The sequence below is a fragment of the Talpa occidentalis genome, unplaced genomic scaffold (assembly GCF_014898055.3).
Source record: "Talpa occidentalis isolate TD23 unplaced genomic scaffold, MPIMG_talOcc4v2.1 talOcc4.4, whole genome shotgun sequence".
In the NCBI taxonomy this organism is placed as follows: domain Eukaryota; kingdom Metazoa; phylum Chordata; class Mammalia; order Eulipotyphla; family Talpidae; genus Talpa; species Talpa occidentalis.
This window is the reverse complement of record NW_023604295.1, coordinates 79,930,956-79,951,662: the sequence shown is the minus strand read 5'-3', so window position 1 is coordinate 79,951,662 and position 20,707 is coordinate 79,930,956. Positions and strand designations below refer to the sequence as shown.

The window sequence follows — 20,707 nt, the reverse complement described above, 5'->3', positions numbered from 1 at the left end:
GTTAAAAATAAAAATGTAGCATTTAAACACTTCAAATTATTAATTTACTTTAGTATTAATATCAAAATAAAAATCTAGAACAAGTGGTTCCTTAGAAATATTTTTAACAAAAGGAGAAGCAAAAAGAAAAAAAAAATTGCTTACTTGATTGTCTGCAGAAACCTCACTCTGTCATTAATCTCATCTGGGATCTTACTGAGAATCTGTTTAAGTGCTCGTGCCTTTTCATTTAGGTCCTGGAATTCTGGCTCTGGTCGTTCAATCATGTACTCTGATGGGGGAAAAAAAAAAAAAAAAAAACAATAAAAAGCTACTCAACCCTCCCCTCACCCCCGAAATTCAAATCTAAGAATCCCAATGATGGTCAAAGGGGTGAAGGTATGAAGACAGAAAGGTCAGATAATTAGAAAGACCATGTTGCAAAGCAGAATTCATTAGATTTCAATTTAGTTTAGTAATAGAACTACCTCCAAGTAAAGCATCTGAAAATGAAGACAATATGGGATAAATAGCAATCCCCATGTGACCCATAAACAAACAAACAAACAAACAAATAAATAAATATGGAAAAAAAGGCCTAAATAGTTTTATCGGGCCTCTGAAGCTATACTTCACAAGGAAACCTTAAAGTAATAACACTCATCACAAATACAAAGGCAATATATCTGCCAATGGGGAAGAGGATTTTAATAAACTCTATTGAACACACAATGGTTCATTATATCAAAACCCCAAACAATCTACAAAAATCTTCACCACATTTTTAAAATCTCACTGGGAGTACCAACATAAATCCAACACAAGGGCTGAGCTCACAGACATTAATTTTGGAAGGGAAATTCAATTCCACGAGGCATAGACAATGTAAGTTTACTAACAGATTCATAGACATGGAAACATTACAAATCTACCAAAACATGAGTTAGACTTAGCCTAGCAAGGCAGCAAGTGCTCAAATCTTGATGAGGACTATACTATCAGTTATGAACTCAACATCTACTTTTGGATGAAATCTTTGTCTTTTTCACAACTGGGATAAGACTGGGATAAGATAAATCTTTGTCTTTTTCACAACTGAAATAAGTCAGAAGGAGAAAGACAAATATCAGGTGATTATAATCGTATGTGGAACATGAAGAAACAAAGGAGCAAGAAAACTAAAGCAAAAGAAACCCTAGAAATCTGACTTCAAAATTGAGGCAGCAGACTGGGGAAGGTAGGTTATGAGGAGCAAAAGTAGGATGGAGTCAATAAACTTTAGCGTAGGATTATTGGTGCTTTGGTGCTGGCTATGGTGTGGTAACATATATCTGAAGAGATGTGATCCTGTACCCCTAAATCATACAGTGTTGTAAACATTGCCCAAATTACTGCAATAAAGAATACAATTAAAAATAAAAATCCACTTTTTTTCTCCCTTAATAATGGAAAATTTTACCCTTTGTTCTAACTTAGTGGAACAGGACTAGTAAATCCATTTCTAATAATTAAAAAAAAAAAATAAGACACAAAGAGAATGGTTATTGCATTCGCCTCTTAAATCTGCGCAGGCCAAAAAAAAGTACATTAAAGTGAGAAACAAATCTAGTTCCTTCAAACTGCTATTTGTATAGTTAACATAAAATAACCAACAGGATCTACCACTTAGTAAAAATAAAACTTACAAATATATTAATAGGGGAAAACAGTAAAGCATGCATCACACTATACTTCAAGTGATTTATATTAAATCTAACAAATATAAAACCCAAAGCAAGAACTACTTTCTATTTAATATATACTTTTATCCACTACCATCACAAAATTAATAACATCAGCAGGAGGAGGAAAGAAGGAAAGCCCTTTTGTCAAATAATAAAGATTGAGAGGAAGTGCTTTTCAACAACTGTAGGAAAACCAAAGAAAATTCTTTCTGATACCTTCTACATCATCAGCTGCCATTCGAAGAAGAGATTCTGTGAAATTAACTTCTACACTTTTTTTCTCTAAAATTTTCATAATGATATCTTGTGTGAGTCCTGGATTTTCTTTTTCCGCCTATTAGAAAGAGAAAGTAGGTTTGAATTACAGAAACAAAATAGTATTTTGAGGCCAAAACCTTATTGTCTGAAACCCGTTGAGAACTTCAGTTTATAAAGGCAGAAATCTTTGTACAACAGGTGTAATGAAGATATTCACAAATGTTTTGTTACAGTTTTTAAGCGACACGTCCCACTTGAACATAAAATATTTAACATTTCCTAGTTCTTTATACTCTCTTGCAGTCATACTAATAGCAAAGATAAAAATAAAGATTATATGTATTCTGATAACCCATCAATTACTTTTTCAGTAATTTCATAAAATATGACGTGAATATCAATGAAGGCAGAACATTACCTTTACTAGCTTTCAGAACATCAGTAATCCTCTATCACCTTGTTTCACTAGTGAGTCTACATTGGTCTGTTATTTACTTACACTTCCTTTGGCACTGAAACTATCTGGCCATTTCAGGACTGAGCATAAAGAGTTCTGAGTTTACCAAGTGAATGTTCAGATTCTGGACTTCCGCAATAATTTTGTTCCCTTTTATTATTTTTTAAATTTTATAATCACACTCTAAATTTCTTTTAGAATGTCTGCCAATTTTAATCATTATGCTGATAATGTCTTTACTTTTTTGCCCTGACATTAAATAGTAAATAGAAACACAATTTACGATCTTAACCAGATGGCAATCTATTTGCTTCCTTATTTGTCAAGCACATTTAATCTCTGCCTCTTCAATCCCATTATATCACTGCAGATCCCACTTTCTTCTGCTCCTTTTGCTCTTTCCATTATAACACCTTGTTTCTCATTCGGCTTCAAGTATCAAAAACTGAAAGGCTGTGAAGTAATATGGAAAAAGAAAGTATACACATTTATCTCAATCCTGGGATCATTTTAACTGCCGTCAAATGCTATTTAGGGAAATCACTTCAATAGATGATTAATAACAAAGTATGTCCTAGTGAATTCCATTTTTTGATGCCTTGTTTCAACTTTCCCTTCCATGATTATGTTTAGGATAAAATCTATTTCTAAAAAAAAGGAGGTACCTTTAAAAGCTGTTACTTTTTAAAGGTTTTAAAAGATGGTTTAAGATACTATGAACATTATTAATTTGGTGAAATGGCCCAAAATTACAAATACCACACTATTTAAATAATAAGCTTCTGTAACCATCATTTATCTTCCTTCCCTAAGCAGCAGTACATTTACCAATATAATGCATTATCTAGAGGGCAGGAGACTATCCTCAATGTGCTTACAGAGAATGCCAGTCGAAAAACATTTCTCTGATTAAATTATAATAAAGGTTAAATGCTGAAAGTTCAAGTACAAACTTTTCAAGAGCAAGTTGGTCTGAAGACCCAAATTGCCAAAGCTGGGGCATTAGAAATTTAAGAGGTTATTAACTTTTTCAGTTAACAATGCAGTTGGTGCCAAAAGAAATATTTAATAGTGTTGTTATTATTAGATTGAAACAATAATTACATATATCCTAACATGTTAGCTTTAAAAAAATACATAATATGAAAGAAAATTATTTTACCTCATTCTGAAATAATTATGGTTACTTACTGAAATCTGTGTATTTGTTGGGCACTATACAGTATCTCAAATGTTCAAATTACCTTAGACCCTGCCATCCTCATTTCCTGATTATTGTGTGGTACTTGCTTTTTATCACAGGAGTGGCCAAAAGTCTAACCTCACAAAGATATGACATCATTGAAAGGAATGTAGCTCAATATATTGAAACTGCAAACTACCTTAAGTAGCACAAAGTGTCAAAAAGATAGTGAGGATCACTGTGTTCCTTCAAAATTATTAAATAGCTCATCACACTGAATTTGCTGTGGGATGCTAGGATACCTCAACACATGGTTTGAGAACAGCAGTCTTATTTATTACCTTCTGTACTTAGTATATTCTGGTTGATGTCCTGGTTCAGTTATTTACTTTTTATTTTAAAAGTCTTAAATTTACCTAATGCCTGGCTGACAAATTAAGGATATCAATCTTTAAATCAGAGATTAACTATCTATACATTCAGATTTTCTCCCAGAATACAACCTTGAACTCTGTGAGTACACAATTTATGGATGAATCAAACTGTGAGAGAAACTATTCCAAGGGCAGTAATATCCCCTCCTGTGGATCAGTGATTCTCAACAGCCAACATATCAGAATCACCCAAAGGGGAGAGGAATCATGGAGAACAGACATCTTAAGAAGACAGTATTACTTTATTTTGGGAAAATTTATTTTAATTCTTTTTCTCCAAACAAAAGTAGGTATTAAAGCCTGATAAATATTACAGTTTTCATGGACCAAGAACTAGAAATATGAAAACACACACACATATGGGCATATGATCAGTTCAGTTTTTCCAAATCTTTTTCTAAAAAAGTTATAGTTTTAAAAAAACTCAAAAACCTCATTTTTCAATACATGCCCTCCTTTAATCTCATTGGAAATTAAACAAATTGAATATAATTAAGAATAAATCAGTGCAAAACTGATATGCTGTCCTCCAAAATAATGTTCACTATCTCTAATTATCAGTGCTTTGAATAGGAAAATACACATGTATCAAGTCAGATCTATCATATCCACATACTCAAAGCACAGTTTCCTTTTATTGTACTTTAGTGTTAAAACATCAGATCACATAGGGATATTAACAATAAAAAGCTTCACGAAACCATATTTTATTTCTGATATGAATGTCATTGCAAATATCATCTGCTACTTCAGATAGAGTATTCTTTATGAGGATACATAGGTGAATCTTCTCTCTGTTCTTGGTATCAGGAAAGCGCTGAAAAACTGATTTACGCCTTATCAATACTACAGTGCAATTAATCACTTTTCTTTGGCCACAAAGATGCTTAAAATAATCCCCCATCATGCCTCCCTAAGATCAAAAAGGTCATTCCAAAATCACACTGATACTCAAAGGAGGGAGGAAAAAACCTGATTGTGTTGCTTTGTTAATTCTCTTCATTAACCTAATGAAGGAAGCATCTTAATAAGGTTAGAATGCATATGTATACAAGCACCATATTTGAGTATTATCAGGTCAAAATAGGTATAATCCAACATATACAATGTAAATTCTTGTGGTAATATATAAAAGATGTCTAAAGACATCACCTAAGCTGCTCGTTAAGAGTGGTGTCACTAATCTTTGCCACAAAAAGATACCAAGCTAGATGGATGCACAGTTTTAACTCCAATGAAACTTAAGTATAAATGTATTCTAGATTTAACATTAAAATGCTTTACCTGAAATATTACGTAGTCTTAGGTATTGATGGAAACAAACACACAAAAAAGTAAATAAAAATTAAAGCTGTGGGCACTCTGACATAAACTTGGGAGGGGCAAGTGGATAAAGTTTTATAGGAAGAAAAGTAGATACGCAATTAAAAATTATAATGCAAGCTACAAATAAGAGCTTATGTAGCTTTAAATTTTCTAATAGCCACATTAAAATAATAAAAAGAAACAGGAAATTATTTTAAGAACGCACTTAAGATAGCATCATTCCAACATGTAATTCATTTATTTTACTGAGTCACTTTACACTCTTTTCTTGTATGAAGTCTTCAAAATCTAGTGTGACTTTTATATTTGAATCACAACTCAATTCCAACTAGCCAAAGTGCTCAAAAGCAACATGTGGCCAATGATTACTGACTGAGCAGCTCACATTTAGAGACAATGTAAAAACTTAACTCTGAGTGACTTGTTAACTTATAGACTTTCCAGGAATCCTTAATTCCCATTAAGGGAATTCAAAAACATTGTTTATGTTGTATAGTTAAAGAACAAGAAGATCATTTTGAGTTATAATCTTAAAAAAAGTTTTAATCAAGTCAAATAAAAGGAAAAGAACTCAAAGATCTGCTGTAAAGCTAAGGAGAACACTCCAAAGAAGTCAGTTTCAAATGCATGAAGTGACAAAAAAGATAAATGATGATAAAGAGCATCTGTTCCAGTTCACTTTCTGGAAGTGTTTTAAGCTTTACAGAGAACATTAACACGGGAACAAGATGGTTGAACAGTTTTCACTAAAAGGAAATAAATTGGCAATTATCCCATATATATAGAAAACCTATTAATCATCACAATAAATTATTTGTGCTTTACCTTAATGAAAGCTGCTCTCAGTGTCTGAGCTGCAGACAGATTTACTCGTTCTAGCTGAAATAAAAATTTTAAATCCTTATTAGTATCAATTTTTCAAAAATGCCCATTTCTGATATTCTACTTTGTAGTAATAGCTTTCATAAATCTATCATTCAGTTAACAAAGATACTTGCCAGTGATTGCAAATCACCATAATTCTTCAAATAGACATGCTATCTAAAATTTTTATTAGAAATCATGAAAAATCAAGGTATGGATCAGTTCCTGAGATACTCCTTTTATAAGAAAATAAGATACATTCTACCTTAAGGGTAGATTTTTATAATTTTTATAACAGAGTTCAGGATTAACTCTCAATGCTCTCTTACAATTATGTGCAAATTATGTGTGTGTGTGTGTATGTTTGTAATGACCAATACCAAGAAAACATTTATTAAGATGCTTTATACTTATGACCTCCTTTTTTAATTGCTTCTCAATTATCAGCCAAGGATGAAGCTGAGATTAGTGTATTTTATTAATAAGCAAACAGTGCTGATAAAAGGACTGTAATTCAAACTGAAATCTGCATCATCTAGATTTCAGAAGTGGTTATATTTGTCCTCTATCTTATCAGGATTAAAAGTTATTAGTAGTTAAAGTACTAAGTCAGAAATTTAATAAAATTCTTTAATTTTTATATCAAATATGTGATTTAGCTGAAAGATATATGTTTGCTGCACTTTTATAATTCATTTTTGCAGTAAATCAAAGGTGACATACAATTTCATAAAAATAGCCCCATTGTTTAATAGTTATCTGCTAGGTTTAAAATAACTAGCAATAACTAAATGCAGATATTTTTAGTTCTTTTAAGGACTGGGCTCAATAAAACTCAACTTACCTATTTTACATTAGGAACAATATCAAATGGACAAAAACAATGAAACCTTTACAGATTTTTATGCAAGTAGAATAGTCCCATAAAAAAATTATGCCCATATAACATACAGCAAATACTCCTTTTAATCCCTACAAGCAATGAAAATGTAGCACATTTTACTTTATAACACACACACACTCCCCTAGAATCTCTAAAACTTTAAACAATTTAATTAATTAAGACAAAAATGCCAATAACCTTATCTTCCTAGGAGTATTCACTTTAATCACAAAGCAAAAGCAACAAAATCTCCAGACAAACAATTTATCTCTAAAAGTAAACAATGAATGATTTAATTTAGCACATAACTTCTACAAAGCTTAGCTTCTACATATCTTATATAATCTAGCATTGCCTTAGTAGGTAAAAAGGACGACACCAGGGGCCCAGGTAGGTAAATACAGCAAAGCAACAAGTATATAAGGAGTTTATAAAAGTAATGAAGGCTTCCAAAAATGAAAACAAATTCTTCTTTCCCATAATTCACTTAATGATAGTGAATGCTATGTAATATTAAAAAAAAACCAGCATTCTTCTAATCTCAAATTCTTGTGCTAGGATGGGAAAGGCAGACAACCAGCATGAACGTTTCTATACCCTGACAAGAACTAATTTCCTTTTTGGGTGTTTACACAGTATTCTGACCCCTTTCAACCAATCAAAGGTTTGAGTCAGATGTGTGCCTTCAAACATCAGCATTATTAACTCATTCTGTACTGTCCTGTCCAGTATGTGAAAGGTAAAAAGAGAGATCCAGCAGTCAGTGAAAAATTAATAAAATTAGCCAAGAAAAAAATCAACATCTCTACATTTCTATATTGTTTATACGTATGTACCTTAGAAAATAAAGGGGAAGGTCAAATGCCTAATAAAATCCGTGAACTATGAAGCAGCATACCAGAACTCTGTTATATACCCATATAACTTGTAATCAACTCACTAGGCTTTGCTATTCATATGACATCTGCAATGACCAGGCAGTAGCCGGCATAAAGGCACAAAAGTTACTTATTGAATGGAATTTAATCTCCCATAAATGAATTTATCTGTATTGTTATTAAAATTATTTATAAATTCAGCCTATGCAGCAGGAAATTGTTTCTTTCCTATTAAAAAAAAAAAAACTCTCTTTTAGGCATGTAATTTCTGATAAAGGACTACCTAGAACTTCTATCAAGTGTAAGAAAGTCAGTGTGAGAGATACAAAGAAAGAGACTATAGTCCTAAATGCACAGAAAATCAATTTAAGAAATTGGCTATATGGAAATTAATGGGATCAATTTCGCTTCAATATAAAGTCCTTATGATGATTTAAGATTTGAATAGGTCCTTGAAGAGTGTGGTTTCTTAAAATCCTTTTCCATGGCAGTTCCCCCAAGTATGGTTTCTTCAGTGTTAAAACATGGGGGTATGGAGATTTTAGATTAGTTTATACAGAAAAGAATTTCCATTTCGTTTTCACTTTTACTAACAAGTCCAGAACTTTTTTAAAGCTGTGGGTTATAACAGTCGTTAGTTACCACAACTTAAAAGAACCAACACAATCAATTATTTTCTTAGTATTAACTGACAGTATATACACACTATATTTTGAGTCCAATAAAGGAGGGAACATCAGGTTACACACTGTGTTGATGACTACTGGGACAAAGAGAGGCACTCCTTAGTTCTTAACATTACATAGACGGCTTCCATGTCACTAAGTAAAGAATAAAGGAAAAGAGAATCAGAGTGAGAAAAAAAGGTTTAAAAACATCTCTCATCTCATCCTAAAGAGAAAGAAAAATGGCTGCTGAAGTATATTTGGAAGGAAGTGACAGAATGGGTGAGTCTAACATTAGGTCTCACCCCAAACTCACTTCTGTCTACTCTCAATTTTGGAACTCTTCCTGCAATTTTTTTTTAAAGGATTTATTTATTTATGCATACAAGTGCCAGGGTACAGGCCAGAGGTGTCGGGGGGGGGGGGGGGCGGCGGCGCGGGTGTGTGTGTGTGTGAGAGGATTCACCAGAGACAGAGTGGGGAACAGAACAGGCAGAATGACCGAAGTACACTGCTGAGGGGAGCTGCGGGTGAGTCAGGAGATATCTGCTGCGCCATGTGGGTTGGTCCCTGGTGGGCCAGGGGATTGAACTCATGCTGCAGAGGCTGCGGACAGCTTCGCAGGTTGTGTCTTAACCCCTTGCACCACCAAGGAGGCCCTGCAATTTGTTTTTGATAGCATTAGATAGCACTATTACCTGCAAACATGCCAAATTGAATTCTCTAGATCACTTATAAAAGCAAACATGGAATTTTTATTCTATAAAGAGCTCCTTTATTATTAACTGCTCCCTCCAGAAGTATCAGTTTATCCCTATATTTTATTTCTCAGTATCAATTTTATAAAAGATTTTTTTATGCATACAAGAACTGAGGTGTAAGCCAGAGGTGCAGAGGGGTGAGAGAATTCACCAGAGAGTGTGGGGAGCAGAACAGGCAGATGCACTGAAATACACTGCTGAGTGGAGCAGCAGGCAAGACAGGAGAGGTCTGCTGCGCCGTGTGGGCCAGCTCCCTGGCTGGCAAGGGATTCGAAGTCATGCTGCAGTGGCTGGCAATAGCTTGATAGTGCTCTTCAACCCCTGTACCATGAGAGAGACCCCTCCAGTCAATTTCTTAAATCCATAATTTAAAATATCATTCAACCCTCAGATTGTTCATGTTTTAAAGAATGTAGTATATAAAATCAAGTTTTTTTTTTTTAAGGTCAAAATAAGTAGGTTCATTGGTTCCTAATTGTACACATATCTTACTTCCTTAAATTAGGCATGATTCCCTATGCTGACATCACAATCTCCTCCCCTGATCCTTCCCCTTCTCCCCCCACCCAAAAGATTATGGGTCACTTTTTTTTATTAAATAGTACTGGGCCAACAAGACAAACATCAACAGATACGTGAAGATCAAAATCATTCCAACTATCTTTTCCAATCATAAAGGCATCAAGCTACAAATAAATCATGAAAAGAAAACAAGGAGCCCTCCCACTTCATGGAGATTGAAATCCACACTACTGGAAGATCACTGGACTAATGAGGGGATCAAAGAAGAAACTGAAAAATACTTTGAGCTGAACAACAAGGAGGACACCACTTTCTAGAATGTATGGGATGCAGCAAAAGCAGTAATAAGAGGAAAATATATAGCAATACAGGCTCACATCAACAAACAAGAAAGAACTCAAAGAAACAACCTAATCTCACACCTCAAAGAGCTAGAAAAAGAACAATAAAAAAAAATCTAAAGCCAGTAGAAGAAAGGAAATAATAAAAATCAAAGCATAAATAAATGAATTGGAGATTAAAAAAACAATCCAAAGATCAATGAAACCAAACGTTGGTTCTTTGAAAAAATAAAAACAATAGACAAACTTCTAGCTAGGCTCACAAAGAAAAAACGTGAGAAAACACATATAAATAGGATTATAAATGAAAAAGGAGAAATCACATCAGACTCAGTAGAAATCAAAAGAATAATCAGAGATTACTATGAACACCTATATGCAAACAAATTCAACAACCTAGAAGAGATGGACAAATTCCTAGAATGATATAATCACCTAAAGCTGGACAAAGAAGAAATAGAACAACTAAACAGACCAATTACAAGCAGCGAAATTGAGACAGTAATCAAAGCACTTCCCCAAAACAAAAGCCCTGGCCCAGACAGCTTCACAATGAATTCTACCAAACGTTCAGCAGTGAATTAATGCCTATCCAACCAAACTCTTTCAAAAAATTGAAAAACAGAGAATACTGCCAAATATGTTCTACGAAGCCAATATTACACTAATACCAAAACCAAACAAAGACAGCACAAAAAAAGAAAATTACAGGCCAATCTCCCTAATGAACACTGATGCAAAAATCTTCAACAAAATCCTTGCCAACAGAATCCAATAATATATCAAAGGGTTAGTACACCACGATCAAGTGGGATTCATCCCAGGGGCACAAGGATGGTTCAACATACAAACATCAATAAGTGTAATCCAACACATCAACAGAAAGAAAAATAAAAACCTTATGATCATATCAAGCATTCGACAAAGTCCAACATCCATTTATGATGAAGGCCGTGAAATTCTCGGGATAGAAGGAACATACCTTAAACTTGATAAAAGCCATACACGACAAACTCACTGCCAACATTATTCTCAATGGCAAAAAGCTGGAGGCCTTTCCTTTAAGATCAGGAACAAGACAAGGATGTCATCACTCACCACTGCTCTTCAATATAATACTAAAGTTCCTAGCCAGGGCAATAAGACAAGAGAAAGACATACAAGGAATCTAAATAGGGAAAGAAGAAGTAAAACTATCACTATTTGCAGATGATATAATATACATAGAGAACCCTAAAAACGCCACAGAAAAACTACTCAAAATAATCAACCAGTTCAGTAAAGTAGCAGGATACAAAATCAACACACAAAAATCAGTTGCCTTCCTATACACAATCAATCAATCAGAAGAAGAAGAAATCAAGAAAATCATCCCTTTTATAATTGAAACCAAAAAAATCAAATACTTGGGAATAAACCTAACAAAAGAGGTGAAAGACCTAAAGAAAGAAAATTATAAAATACTGTTAAAAGAAACTGAAAAAGACACAAAGAAATGGAAAGACATCCCCTGCTCATGGATTGGAAGAATCAACATTATTAAAATGGCCATCCTCCCAAAAGCAATATACAGATTCAATGCTATTCCAATAAAAATCCCAATGACATTCTTCAAAGAAATAGAACAAATACTGATGAAATTCATATGGAACCACAAAAAAACACAAATAGCCAAAGCCCTCCTGATGAAAACAAAGGAGAAAGGAGATATCACACTTCCAATCTTCAAGCTATACTACAAAACCATAATAATTAAAACAGTTTGGTATTGGAACAAAAACAGACACACAGACCAATGGAACGGAATAGAGAGCCCAAAATTCAAGCCGCACTTATATGAACAACTAATTTTTGACAAAGGAGCAAAGAATATGCAATGGAACACGGACAGTTTGTTCAATAAATGGTGCTGGGAAAACTGGACCTCCACATGTTAAAAAAATGAAACTAGACCACTACCTCTCACCGTGCACAAAAATCAACTCAAAATGTATTAAAAGAACTGGACATCAGACCTGAAACCATAAAATATATAGAAGAAAATATAGGGAAAACACTACAAGACATACATCTCAGAAACATCTTTAAAGACTCATCACCCAAAGCAGTGATAGTGAAGGCAAAGATAAACACCTGGGATTACATCAAACTGAAAAGCTTCTGCACAGCAAAAGAGACACTAACCAAAACAGAGAGACACCCCACTGATTGGGAAAAAATCTATGCATTCCACCCAACTGATAAGGGAATGATCACAATGATATACAAAGAACTCAAATGGCTCAACAAAAACAAAATAAACAATCCAGTCAAGAAATGGGCAGAAGAACTCAAAAGACATTTCTCCAAAGAGGAAATGCAAATGGCCAAAAGGCATATGAAAAAATGTTCAACATCCCTGATAATCAGGAAATGCAAATCAGAACCACACCAAGATACCACTTTACACCAGTAAGAATGGCACATATCCCAAAAAAAAAAAAAAAAAAAAAAAAAACAATAAATGTTGGCGAGGATGTGGTGAAAAAGGAACTCTCCTACATTGCTGGTGGGAGTGCAAACTGGTCCAACCATTGTAGAAAGCTGTCTGGAGGTTCCTCAGTCTACTAAAAATGTAGCTACCATACGATCTGGCAATTCTACTACTAGGGATCTACCCAAAGGACACAAAAACATTGATTCAAAAGAGCACCTGTACACCTATGTTTATTGTAGCACTATTTACAATAGGTAAAACCTGGAAACAACCCAAATACCCAAAAACAGACGACTGGATCAAGAAGATATGGTACATATACACAATGGAATATTATTCAGCAATCAAAAAAGATAAACTCATGCCATTCACAGCAACGTGGATGGAGCTAGAAGGAATTATGCTCAGTGAAATAAGCCAGAAGAAAAAAGAAAAACATCGGATGGTTTCACTTATAACAGGAATATAGGGGAACCAAATAAGACATCAGTGTATAAAAAATAGTAACAACAGTACAAAACACAACAAAGCAAAAACAGACAATTATAAATCTGAGACATACTGCAGGGGGAGGAGGAGGGAGAGGGTGGGAGGGAGGAAGGGAGGAGCACAGGGGACTGTGGTGATGGTACATGGGTGCCTTGGGGAAGGAGATTCTATGGGGACTCAATCTGAGGGGTGGGGAGAAGCAAATATTGTCTAAAAAATGTTAAAAATGATAAATGTTAAAATTTTTAAAAATCTAAATAAAAAAATAGTACTGGGCCAAATCACAATAGAAACTCCATTTACACTTATGATTCAAATGAGAATTAGGTGGCTAACTGGTTAAAAAAAAGGTCAAAAGACACTATGGAGAGCTGTGTGGAGATTTCTGGACCTACTAAACATAGAGCTTCCATATGATCCAGCAATTCCACTCCTAGGTATTTACCCAAAGGACACAGAAACATCAATTCCAAAGAGCACTTGCACCCCTATGTTTATAGCAGCACTGTTTACAATAGCTAAGCTTTGGAAACAACCCAAATGCCCAAAAATAGATGACTGGATCAAGAAGATGTGGTATATATACACCATGGAATATTACTCAGCATTCAAAAAAGACAAGCACATGCAACTTGCAGCAACATGGATGGCGCTGGAAGGGATCATGCTCAGCGAAATAAGCCAGTAAGAAAAAGAAAAATACCGGATGGTCTCATAGCAGGAATCTAGAAAACTTAAATAAGGGACCAGGAAAAAGAACAACTATAAGAAAGTAAAAATCAAAATCAACAAACAACTATGAACCAGAGACACTCTATGGGGGGTGGGAGGCGGGGAGGGGAGGTATTGGGGTCAAAATAAGGGGGTCGCAATTGTTTGGGGAATATAAAAATAAAAAGAAAAAAAATTATATAAAAAAAAAGTCAAAAGAAGTAGCCATATCAAGAGGCCACCCACTAATTTCTGTGCTACTACAGAGATGGCAAATGAAATCAACTGTATTTTGTACATATTAACTTCAACAAGTGTTTCCAAAAGAATTCAGTTCCTGGGATTATCCAGTCATCTAGCAAAAAGTGAAATGAATTATATTTCATTAAAACATTGCCTACCAGTATGAAACACTCACAGGTATGATCAGAATTTTGTCAGAAAAAAAATGAAAGGCTCCTTAATAATAAAAACTAATACTACACGCTTATTACTATTCTAAGAACTGCAATATATTATCTAATGCATTGGCAGAAATAGTGCCTCTGAACAGAAAGATAATCTGTTAGTACTGATCTTTAGTAGTACTAATCTTTAGTAGTACTAATAAGTATTAAGTACTCATTCAGAAGTACTTTTACTAATACAAAGTCACATTAACCACTGATGATCTAAAAATCCCATTTTATTGCAAAATTGTTAATTTCTGTCTTATGCATATTTCTTCAGATATGATTATTTCACTTTTAAATAATTCTTCCAAAAATTCAAAGGAAATGAAAATATGTAGAATCTTTTCCTGGAATGAAAAAACAAACCACATTATCTCTCCTCCTCCATATATAAATAATCAGCAAGAAATAATATAGTACATGAGAACCTGATCTACTAGTTGGCTTTATGTTTCTATAAGCTCATCATTCCATAATGCAACCAGGAGACCTATTTTACAGCACATTTTTAACACACGCAATATACTTGGACTCTGAACTCTACAGTTGATTAAACAAGAAGCCTACACCTTCTCAGCTGTTTTGGCATAGCTTCATTTAGTTTAGCAAGCATCAAGTCCCAGAATATGCCATAAATAACTACCTTGTGAGCTAGAATAATAGTACTTAGATTTCCCTAGGTAAAAGGAAAGGATGTCCTAATACCTAAAACTGTTCAATAAGATGACTTCCAGACTATGTAAGATTTATACCTCTTATAACACATTGTGAAAAAAATTTAATGAATCATTTACCTTTGAAGTATAACTGTTCTAGTGCTATTTCTTTAGACCTTTTTTTTCCTAAATCTATATAGTGCAGAAAAACTGAGCTAAATCAAACTTTAGTTTCTGCATTGGAATTAAGAGAAAATCCATGATTGAACAATAATTAATATTAATGTTTAACTGATTACCTTATTTAGAATGCTTCATTAACATACCAGGAAGTCAGATAACAATGCTACTATTTTATTCTTTCATTACCAAACATTTCACACTTTAAGGTACAATAATTATTTTACTTCATTCCTGAATCACATTCTGGTTTTCATCTCAATCAAAGAGTAAATCCCCTATCACCATTTGTAAAAGCCTGCTACTTCTCAATACCCATTTTAAAATGTCAGAAATACTTCTTAAACTTGATACCATGATATATACCAATGAATTCAATTTGGGGCCTTCTTGTTGGTGCAAGGAGTTAAGTCTCAGCACTATAAAACTATTGGCAGCCACTGCAGCACAAATTCGATCCCTGGCCAAGGAGCTAACCCACATGGGGAAGCAGACCTTTCCTGTCTCGCCTGCTGCTCCCCTCAGGGGTGGATTTCAGTAGATTCACCTGTTCAGCTCCCCACTCTGTCTCTGGTGAATCCTCTCACGCCCTGACCAAGGACCTCTGGGCTACATTCCAGCCCTTTTATGAATAAATAAATAAAATAAACCTTTAAAATAAATAATAAGTAAATTCAATTTGAGGATTAGAGCCTGACAATTTGACATAGTATCTCTCAGTCTGCCATATTCCAGCTTCACTTTCAAATTTCACATCTAACAATTAAGTTACTGAACCAACAATGAAATTGTTTAACAGTATGTTGTCACTCTGGGTCCACTAACCCACATATATTTTCAGTTCTCATCTGAACAGATAATCACTGCCTTTATTTCTAAAAGAAATTTACTAGTCCATTTACAGCCATTTCTTTTTCTTTCACATTAATTTTTCTTACACACGAAAAAATTAGAAAAAGTATACCAGTATTACTCCTAACAGTACAATTTTACCAGAATTTTGTATCCTCTGTAAATGTTTTCCAAAGTCAAAATTCAAAGAAAATCAATTTACCTTCTATAGGAAAAGAGCACTCAAATTGCTAAAAGAAAAATTTTTCTCATTCCTCCTCATTAAGTAGAGGATCAAACTGAAGCTCTGCAATGTAAATTGCCCTCACTTCAAGTAAAGACTAACTAAGTGTGCCAGATAAAACACAGAAATTTCCCACAAACAACCTGGGCCAGCAGACTGCATTAAAATATATATAAGCAGGGGCCTCCCTGGTGGCGCAGAGGTTAAGCACCACACTACAAAGCAGTCCGCAGCCTCTGCATCATGAGTTCGAGCCCCGGCCAGCCAAAGAGCAACCCACATGGCACAGCAGACCTCTCCTGTCTCACCTGTTGCTCCCCTCAGCAGTGTATTTCAGTGAGTCTGCCTGTTCTGCTTCCCGCTCTGTCTCTGGTGAATCCTCTCACCCCCTGCATCTCCGGCCTGTACCCTGGCTCTTGTATGCATAAATATATAAATACTAAAAAAAGAAATATATAAATATAGGCATAAGAAGGAGCATCTCTAGGTGGAAGTGCCATGGTTCTTGAATTACCTGAGAAAGTTCAAATATTAATTGTAGTAGTATATAGGGACAGGTTTTTTCAAAAGATGTTTTCTATCTGAATCTTTAGTAAAAAAAATTTTCAGCTTTTCAACCTGATTTGCAGCTAAATTTGGTCACATGATTAAGATCAATGAGATACACATGGAAGTGTTCCAAAATGGCTCCTATAAGGAAGCTGATGCAGCTAAAACAGTACACCACCCCAAAAACCCAATTGTCTCCCCATCCCCCCCAAAAAACAACTTAAAACACACTGGATAGAGCTTCAGCAGCTACCCTACATACTAAAGTGACCTTCATAATGGAAATGATACATGATGAAACCGAACATAAGGAAACATTTCCTAATAATATTGAGTCATAATAACAGCAGCCTAGGTACCTGCAAATTTTTTATGTAAGAAACATAAACTTACACACAAGTTGTTGTTTTAAGTTTTCTCTTATGGTCATGGAACCTAACACCATTTGAAATTCCAAAACATGTATCTGAAATGGCAACTACTGATAATGTGTGGTTTTCAAGTTGAAGAAAATGTACATATCACTCTCCACTGTCCCCAAAACTTCTAAGATCATAAAATATGTATCACATAGATTTTTATTAAACCTATTAAGGTGGAAGAAATGGTTCTGAAACCCAGAATCTTTCTTTCGTATATTAATAAAGGGATTAAAAAAAATACTGGAAATGGTAATGGTTTTCAATCTATAGCAGCAACAAGGTTAATGGCAACAACATTTATAAATAGATTATTGGGGGAAAAAGGAAAAAAAACTAAACGGAAAAAAACCTGAAGCTACTGAATTTTGATTTTATTGAATCTAGATTTTATTCGTAGATAATTTCACATTTATAACCTAAATTCACCATTAAGACTGCACTAATTAAATTACCTCTAAGGGATATCCAACTCTAAAATTCTTTACCTTAGCACTGTAATTCAAAAGAAGTCAAGAATGCGTTGTTATTAAGTGCTAGAAAATTTCTGAAATAAAAGCAACTACATCTTTTCCAGATACAAAGCAATGGCATCTTTCAATATATCAGTTAAAATGTTCTATCTCTGCTGACCATAACGCATTATTTTTTTGCCTGTTCTTTTTATTATCTAGAATGTTGCTTATCCTCAACTCATTCACTGTCTATACCTTATTTCCTTCTTTAGAACCTTAGCTTAGCATATCTTTTCTTTGTGAGACCTGTCCAGACCCTTAAAATAAAAACTACCTTCTATTTTATTTAACACACTATTTAAAAAAAAAAAAAAAAAAAAACACTTCATAGCACTTATCACAATTTTTCAAGTCCAAGATTACTTGTATTCTATCATTCTATGTCTATCTCTTCCACTTGAGTGAAACCTCCAGGGGCGTGAGAAAAAGGGCAGAGAAATATATCTGTTTTTTCCCCCAATGTGTGCTGGCACAATTCAGTATACTGTTGGGGTGGAATGTAAGTATATGTTACATGAACGAACCAAAAACCCAAAGAATAGGTGAAGCAGGCATTAAAGAAGTGTGGAGGTGAGGGGCCTCCTTGGTGGCTCAGGGGGTTAAGAGCAGCGCTGTGAAGCTGTCCACAGCTTCTGCAGTGTGGGTTGATCCCCGGTGGACCAGGAAGCAACCCACATGGTGCGGCAGACCTCTACTGTCTTGCTCACTGCTCCCCTCAGCAGTGTTTTCCATCTGCCTGTTCTGTTTCCTGCTCTGTCTCTGGTGAATCCTCTCACCCTCCTGTACCTCTGGCCTGTACCCCAGTTCTTATATGCATAAAAATAAATATTTTTTAAAAAAAAAGTGTGGAGGTGATATGAGGACTTATTTATCTACTTACCTCATTAAACACAGGATACATGACTGCATAGAGGGGCATAGAAACCATGGAAGTGGTCTCAGCTTCATTCTTCATCTCTTCCATTGTCATCCTCATTCAAAGGCCAACTATAGTAGAAAAAGCAGTGCTAAAATTCAGAGGAATCTTCATTCACTGCAGAATTTCTTCTCTTTTTTGGTGACAAAAGAATAGGGCAGAAAAATAAAATAAATAAACTGACCTGGTTAAAGGGAAAGAAGGAACAGAATTTTTATTAGGGGGAAACTACAAATGCCAATAAATTTCTTTTCTAAGTAAAAGTCCCCTCCTTATAGAAAGCTGATTTGTTAATACATTTACTTGTGAAAGCAACCCTGATCCTTGAAATAGCTCTTCTTCTCATACTCAAGAACTGTTGTTTCTTAAAGCTAATCTCCTGATTAGGTACTACTTCACAAAGCTGTGAATCACAAGCCCACTCATATTGAATTCAAGAAAAGCTGGTTATGAAGCACCATGGAATAACAATGTATCTAACTCTATCACATAATCTAAGGAAAAGTATTAGTAACATTCACAACAGTAGAAATGTATGTTAAATAAAATTGTAACCACGAAATATGTATGATGATATGCGCATATATAGAGAAATATGTATGGAAAACTAAAGAATTAACACCCTTTTAGAGTTTAAGATTATCATTAAAATCTTTTTGCTAACTGTTTATTGATCTTTGTCACCTAAGAGGAGGGGAAACAAAACATAGCAGACATCAAAGATTTAAGACTATAAAGTTGGGTAAATTCTACCAAATGCGGTCACTTTGAGAAAAATTATTTCATTTTCAAGTGGTACTTTGTCAATGGCTGACCAAAAAACCTTAAAGAGAAATCCACACACACTGGTAGTTGGGCATAAAATATCAAGAATTCAACAATATAAGAGAAAGTTTGTCTTCAGGAGCACAGAAAATGTGTTTATAAGAAAAAGCAACTATATTCACTTCCTTTACGAGACTGAAAAAATGAGTAACTATGAAGTAAAAGAGTAATAGTAGTGACACATTTAATATATAACAATGCATAATACATAACAAAAATAACATTGATATAATCAAAAAATTCTTACCTTTGAATAATTCTACCATTATAAAGCACTTTTAGATTATAACACATTTTTCATATGCACTTAGTACTCATAACTTATTTTACAATAACTATCATTCTAATCTTACAGATGTAAAGTAAGTTCAGAGATCAATATGTATACGATCACCCATGCACAGGCCCAAGACTTGATTGAGTACTCTGAATCCAGATCTGATATTTCCACATCACAAAACCAAGTTTTCAGTAAAAATAAGGAACCTCAGTTCACCTATCCAAGAATATGCTCACAAGAAAGTCATTCACTGAATAAACATATGTTTAGCACATACTACCTGCAAGGTGCATAGGGGAAGGAATAAATAAGATGTGCTCCTAATCATTAAAATTAGATCTTGGGCCAGATTATGAAAAACCTAAGTAGTTAAAAAGATACGCAAAGACTGGAGTGCTGAACAGCATCAAAACCTATTCTGTCCTTGGGCCTCCCCGGTGGCATATGCGGTTGAGCACCGCATTGTGAACCTGTCCGTAGCCTCTGCAGTGTGGGTTCGATCCCGGCCAGCTGGCAAGAATCCCAAATGGCAAAGCAGACCTCTCCTGTCTCTCCTGCTGCTCCCCTCAGCAGTGTATTTCAGCCCGTATATGTCTGCCTGTCTGTTCCCCGCTCTGTCTCTCACCCTCTCGTGCATCTCGCCTGTACCCTGGTTCTTGTATAAATAAATAAGTCTTTAAAAAAACCAACAATTTTGTCCTTCCATACTCCTACCAATCAAGAGGCAGTCAACACTTAACACTTTAGTCTCATTTTTGATAGTTCTAAACATGGAATGGTTTTCTTGATTTTAAGTTGACATTAGCTTCCTGACATCACAGGAAAAAAACAAAAAGGAAAAGGAAAAAAGGATGACCACTTCCTAAATTTTACTGTATAGGACAAGAGA

The 20,707-nt window shown here is 34.5% G+C and overlaps 1 protein-coding gene across 3 annotated transcripts in view; it reads right to left on the bottom strand.

Annotated features, from left to right (window-relative positions):
• Nucleotides 1–20,707, bottom strand: part of PDCD10 (programmed cell death 10) — a 49,399-nt gene that overhangs the window by 11,609 nt on the left and 17,083 nt on the right. Inside the window, exons 2-5 of one of the 3 annotated variants that reach the window (XM_037525750.2) lie at nucleotides 18,678–18,784; nucleotides 6,187–6,240; nucleotides 1,920–2,037; nucleotides 145–271 (exon numbers count right to left, since the gene is read on the bottom strand). In XM_037525750.2, coding sequence (XP_037381647.1) covers nucleotides 145–271; nucleotides 1,920–2,037; nucleotides 6,187–6,240; nucleotides 18,678–18,773 — 395 coding nt within the window. In that variant the 5' untranslated portion in view covers nucleotides 18,774–18,784. Of the gene's footprint in view, nucleotides 1–144; nucleotides 272–1,919; nucleotides 2,038–6,186; nucleotides 6,241–18,677; nucleotides 18,898–20,707 lie in introns of all 3 variants that reach the window. The other 2 variants (XM_037525748.2, XM_037525749.2) reach the window with 2 other exon arrangements.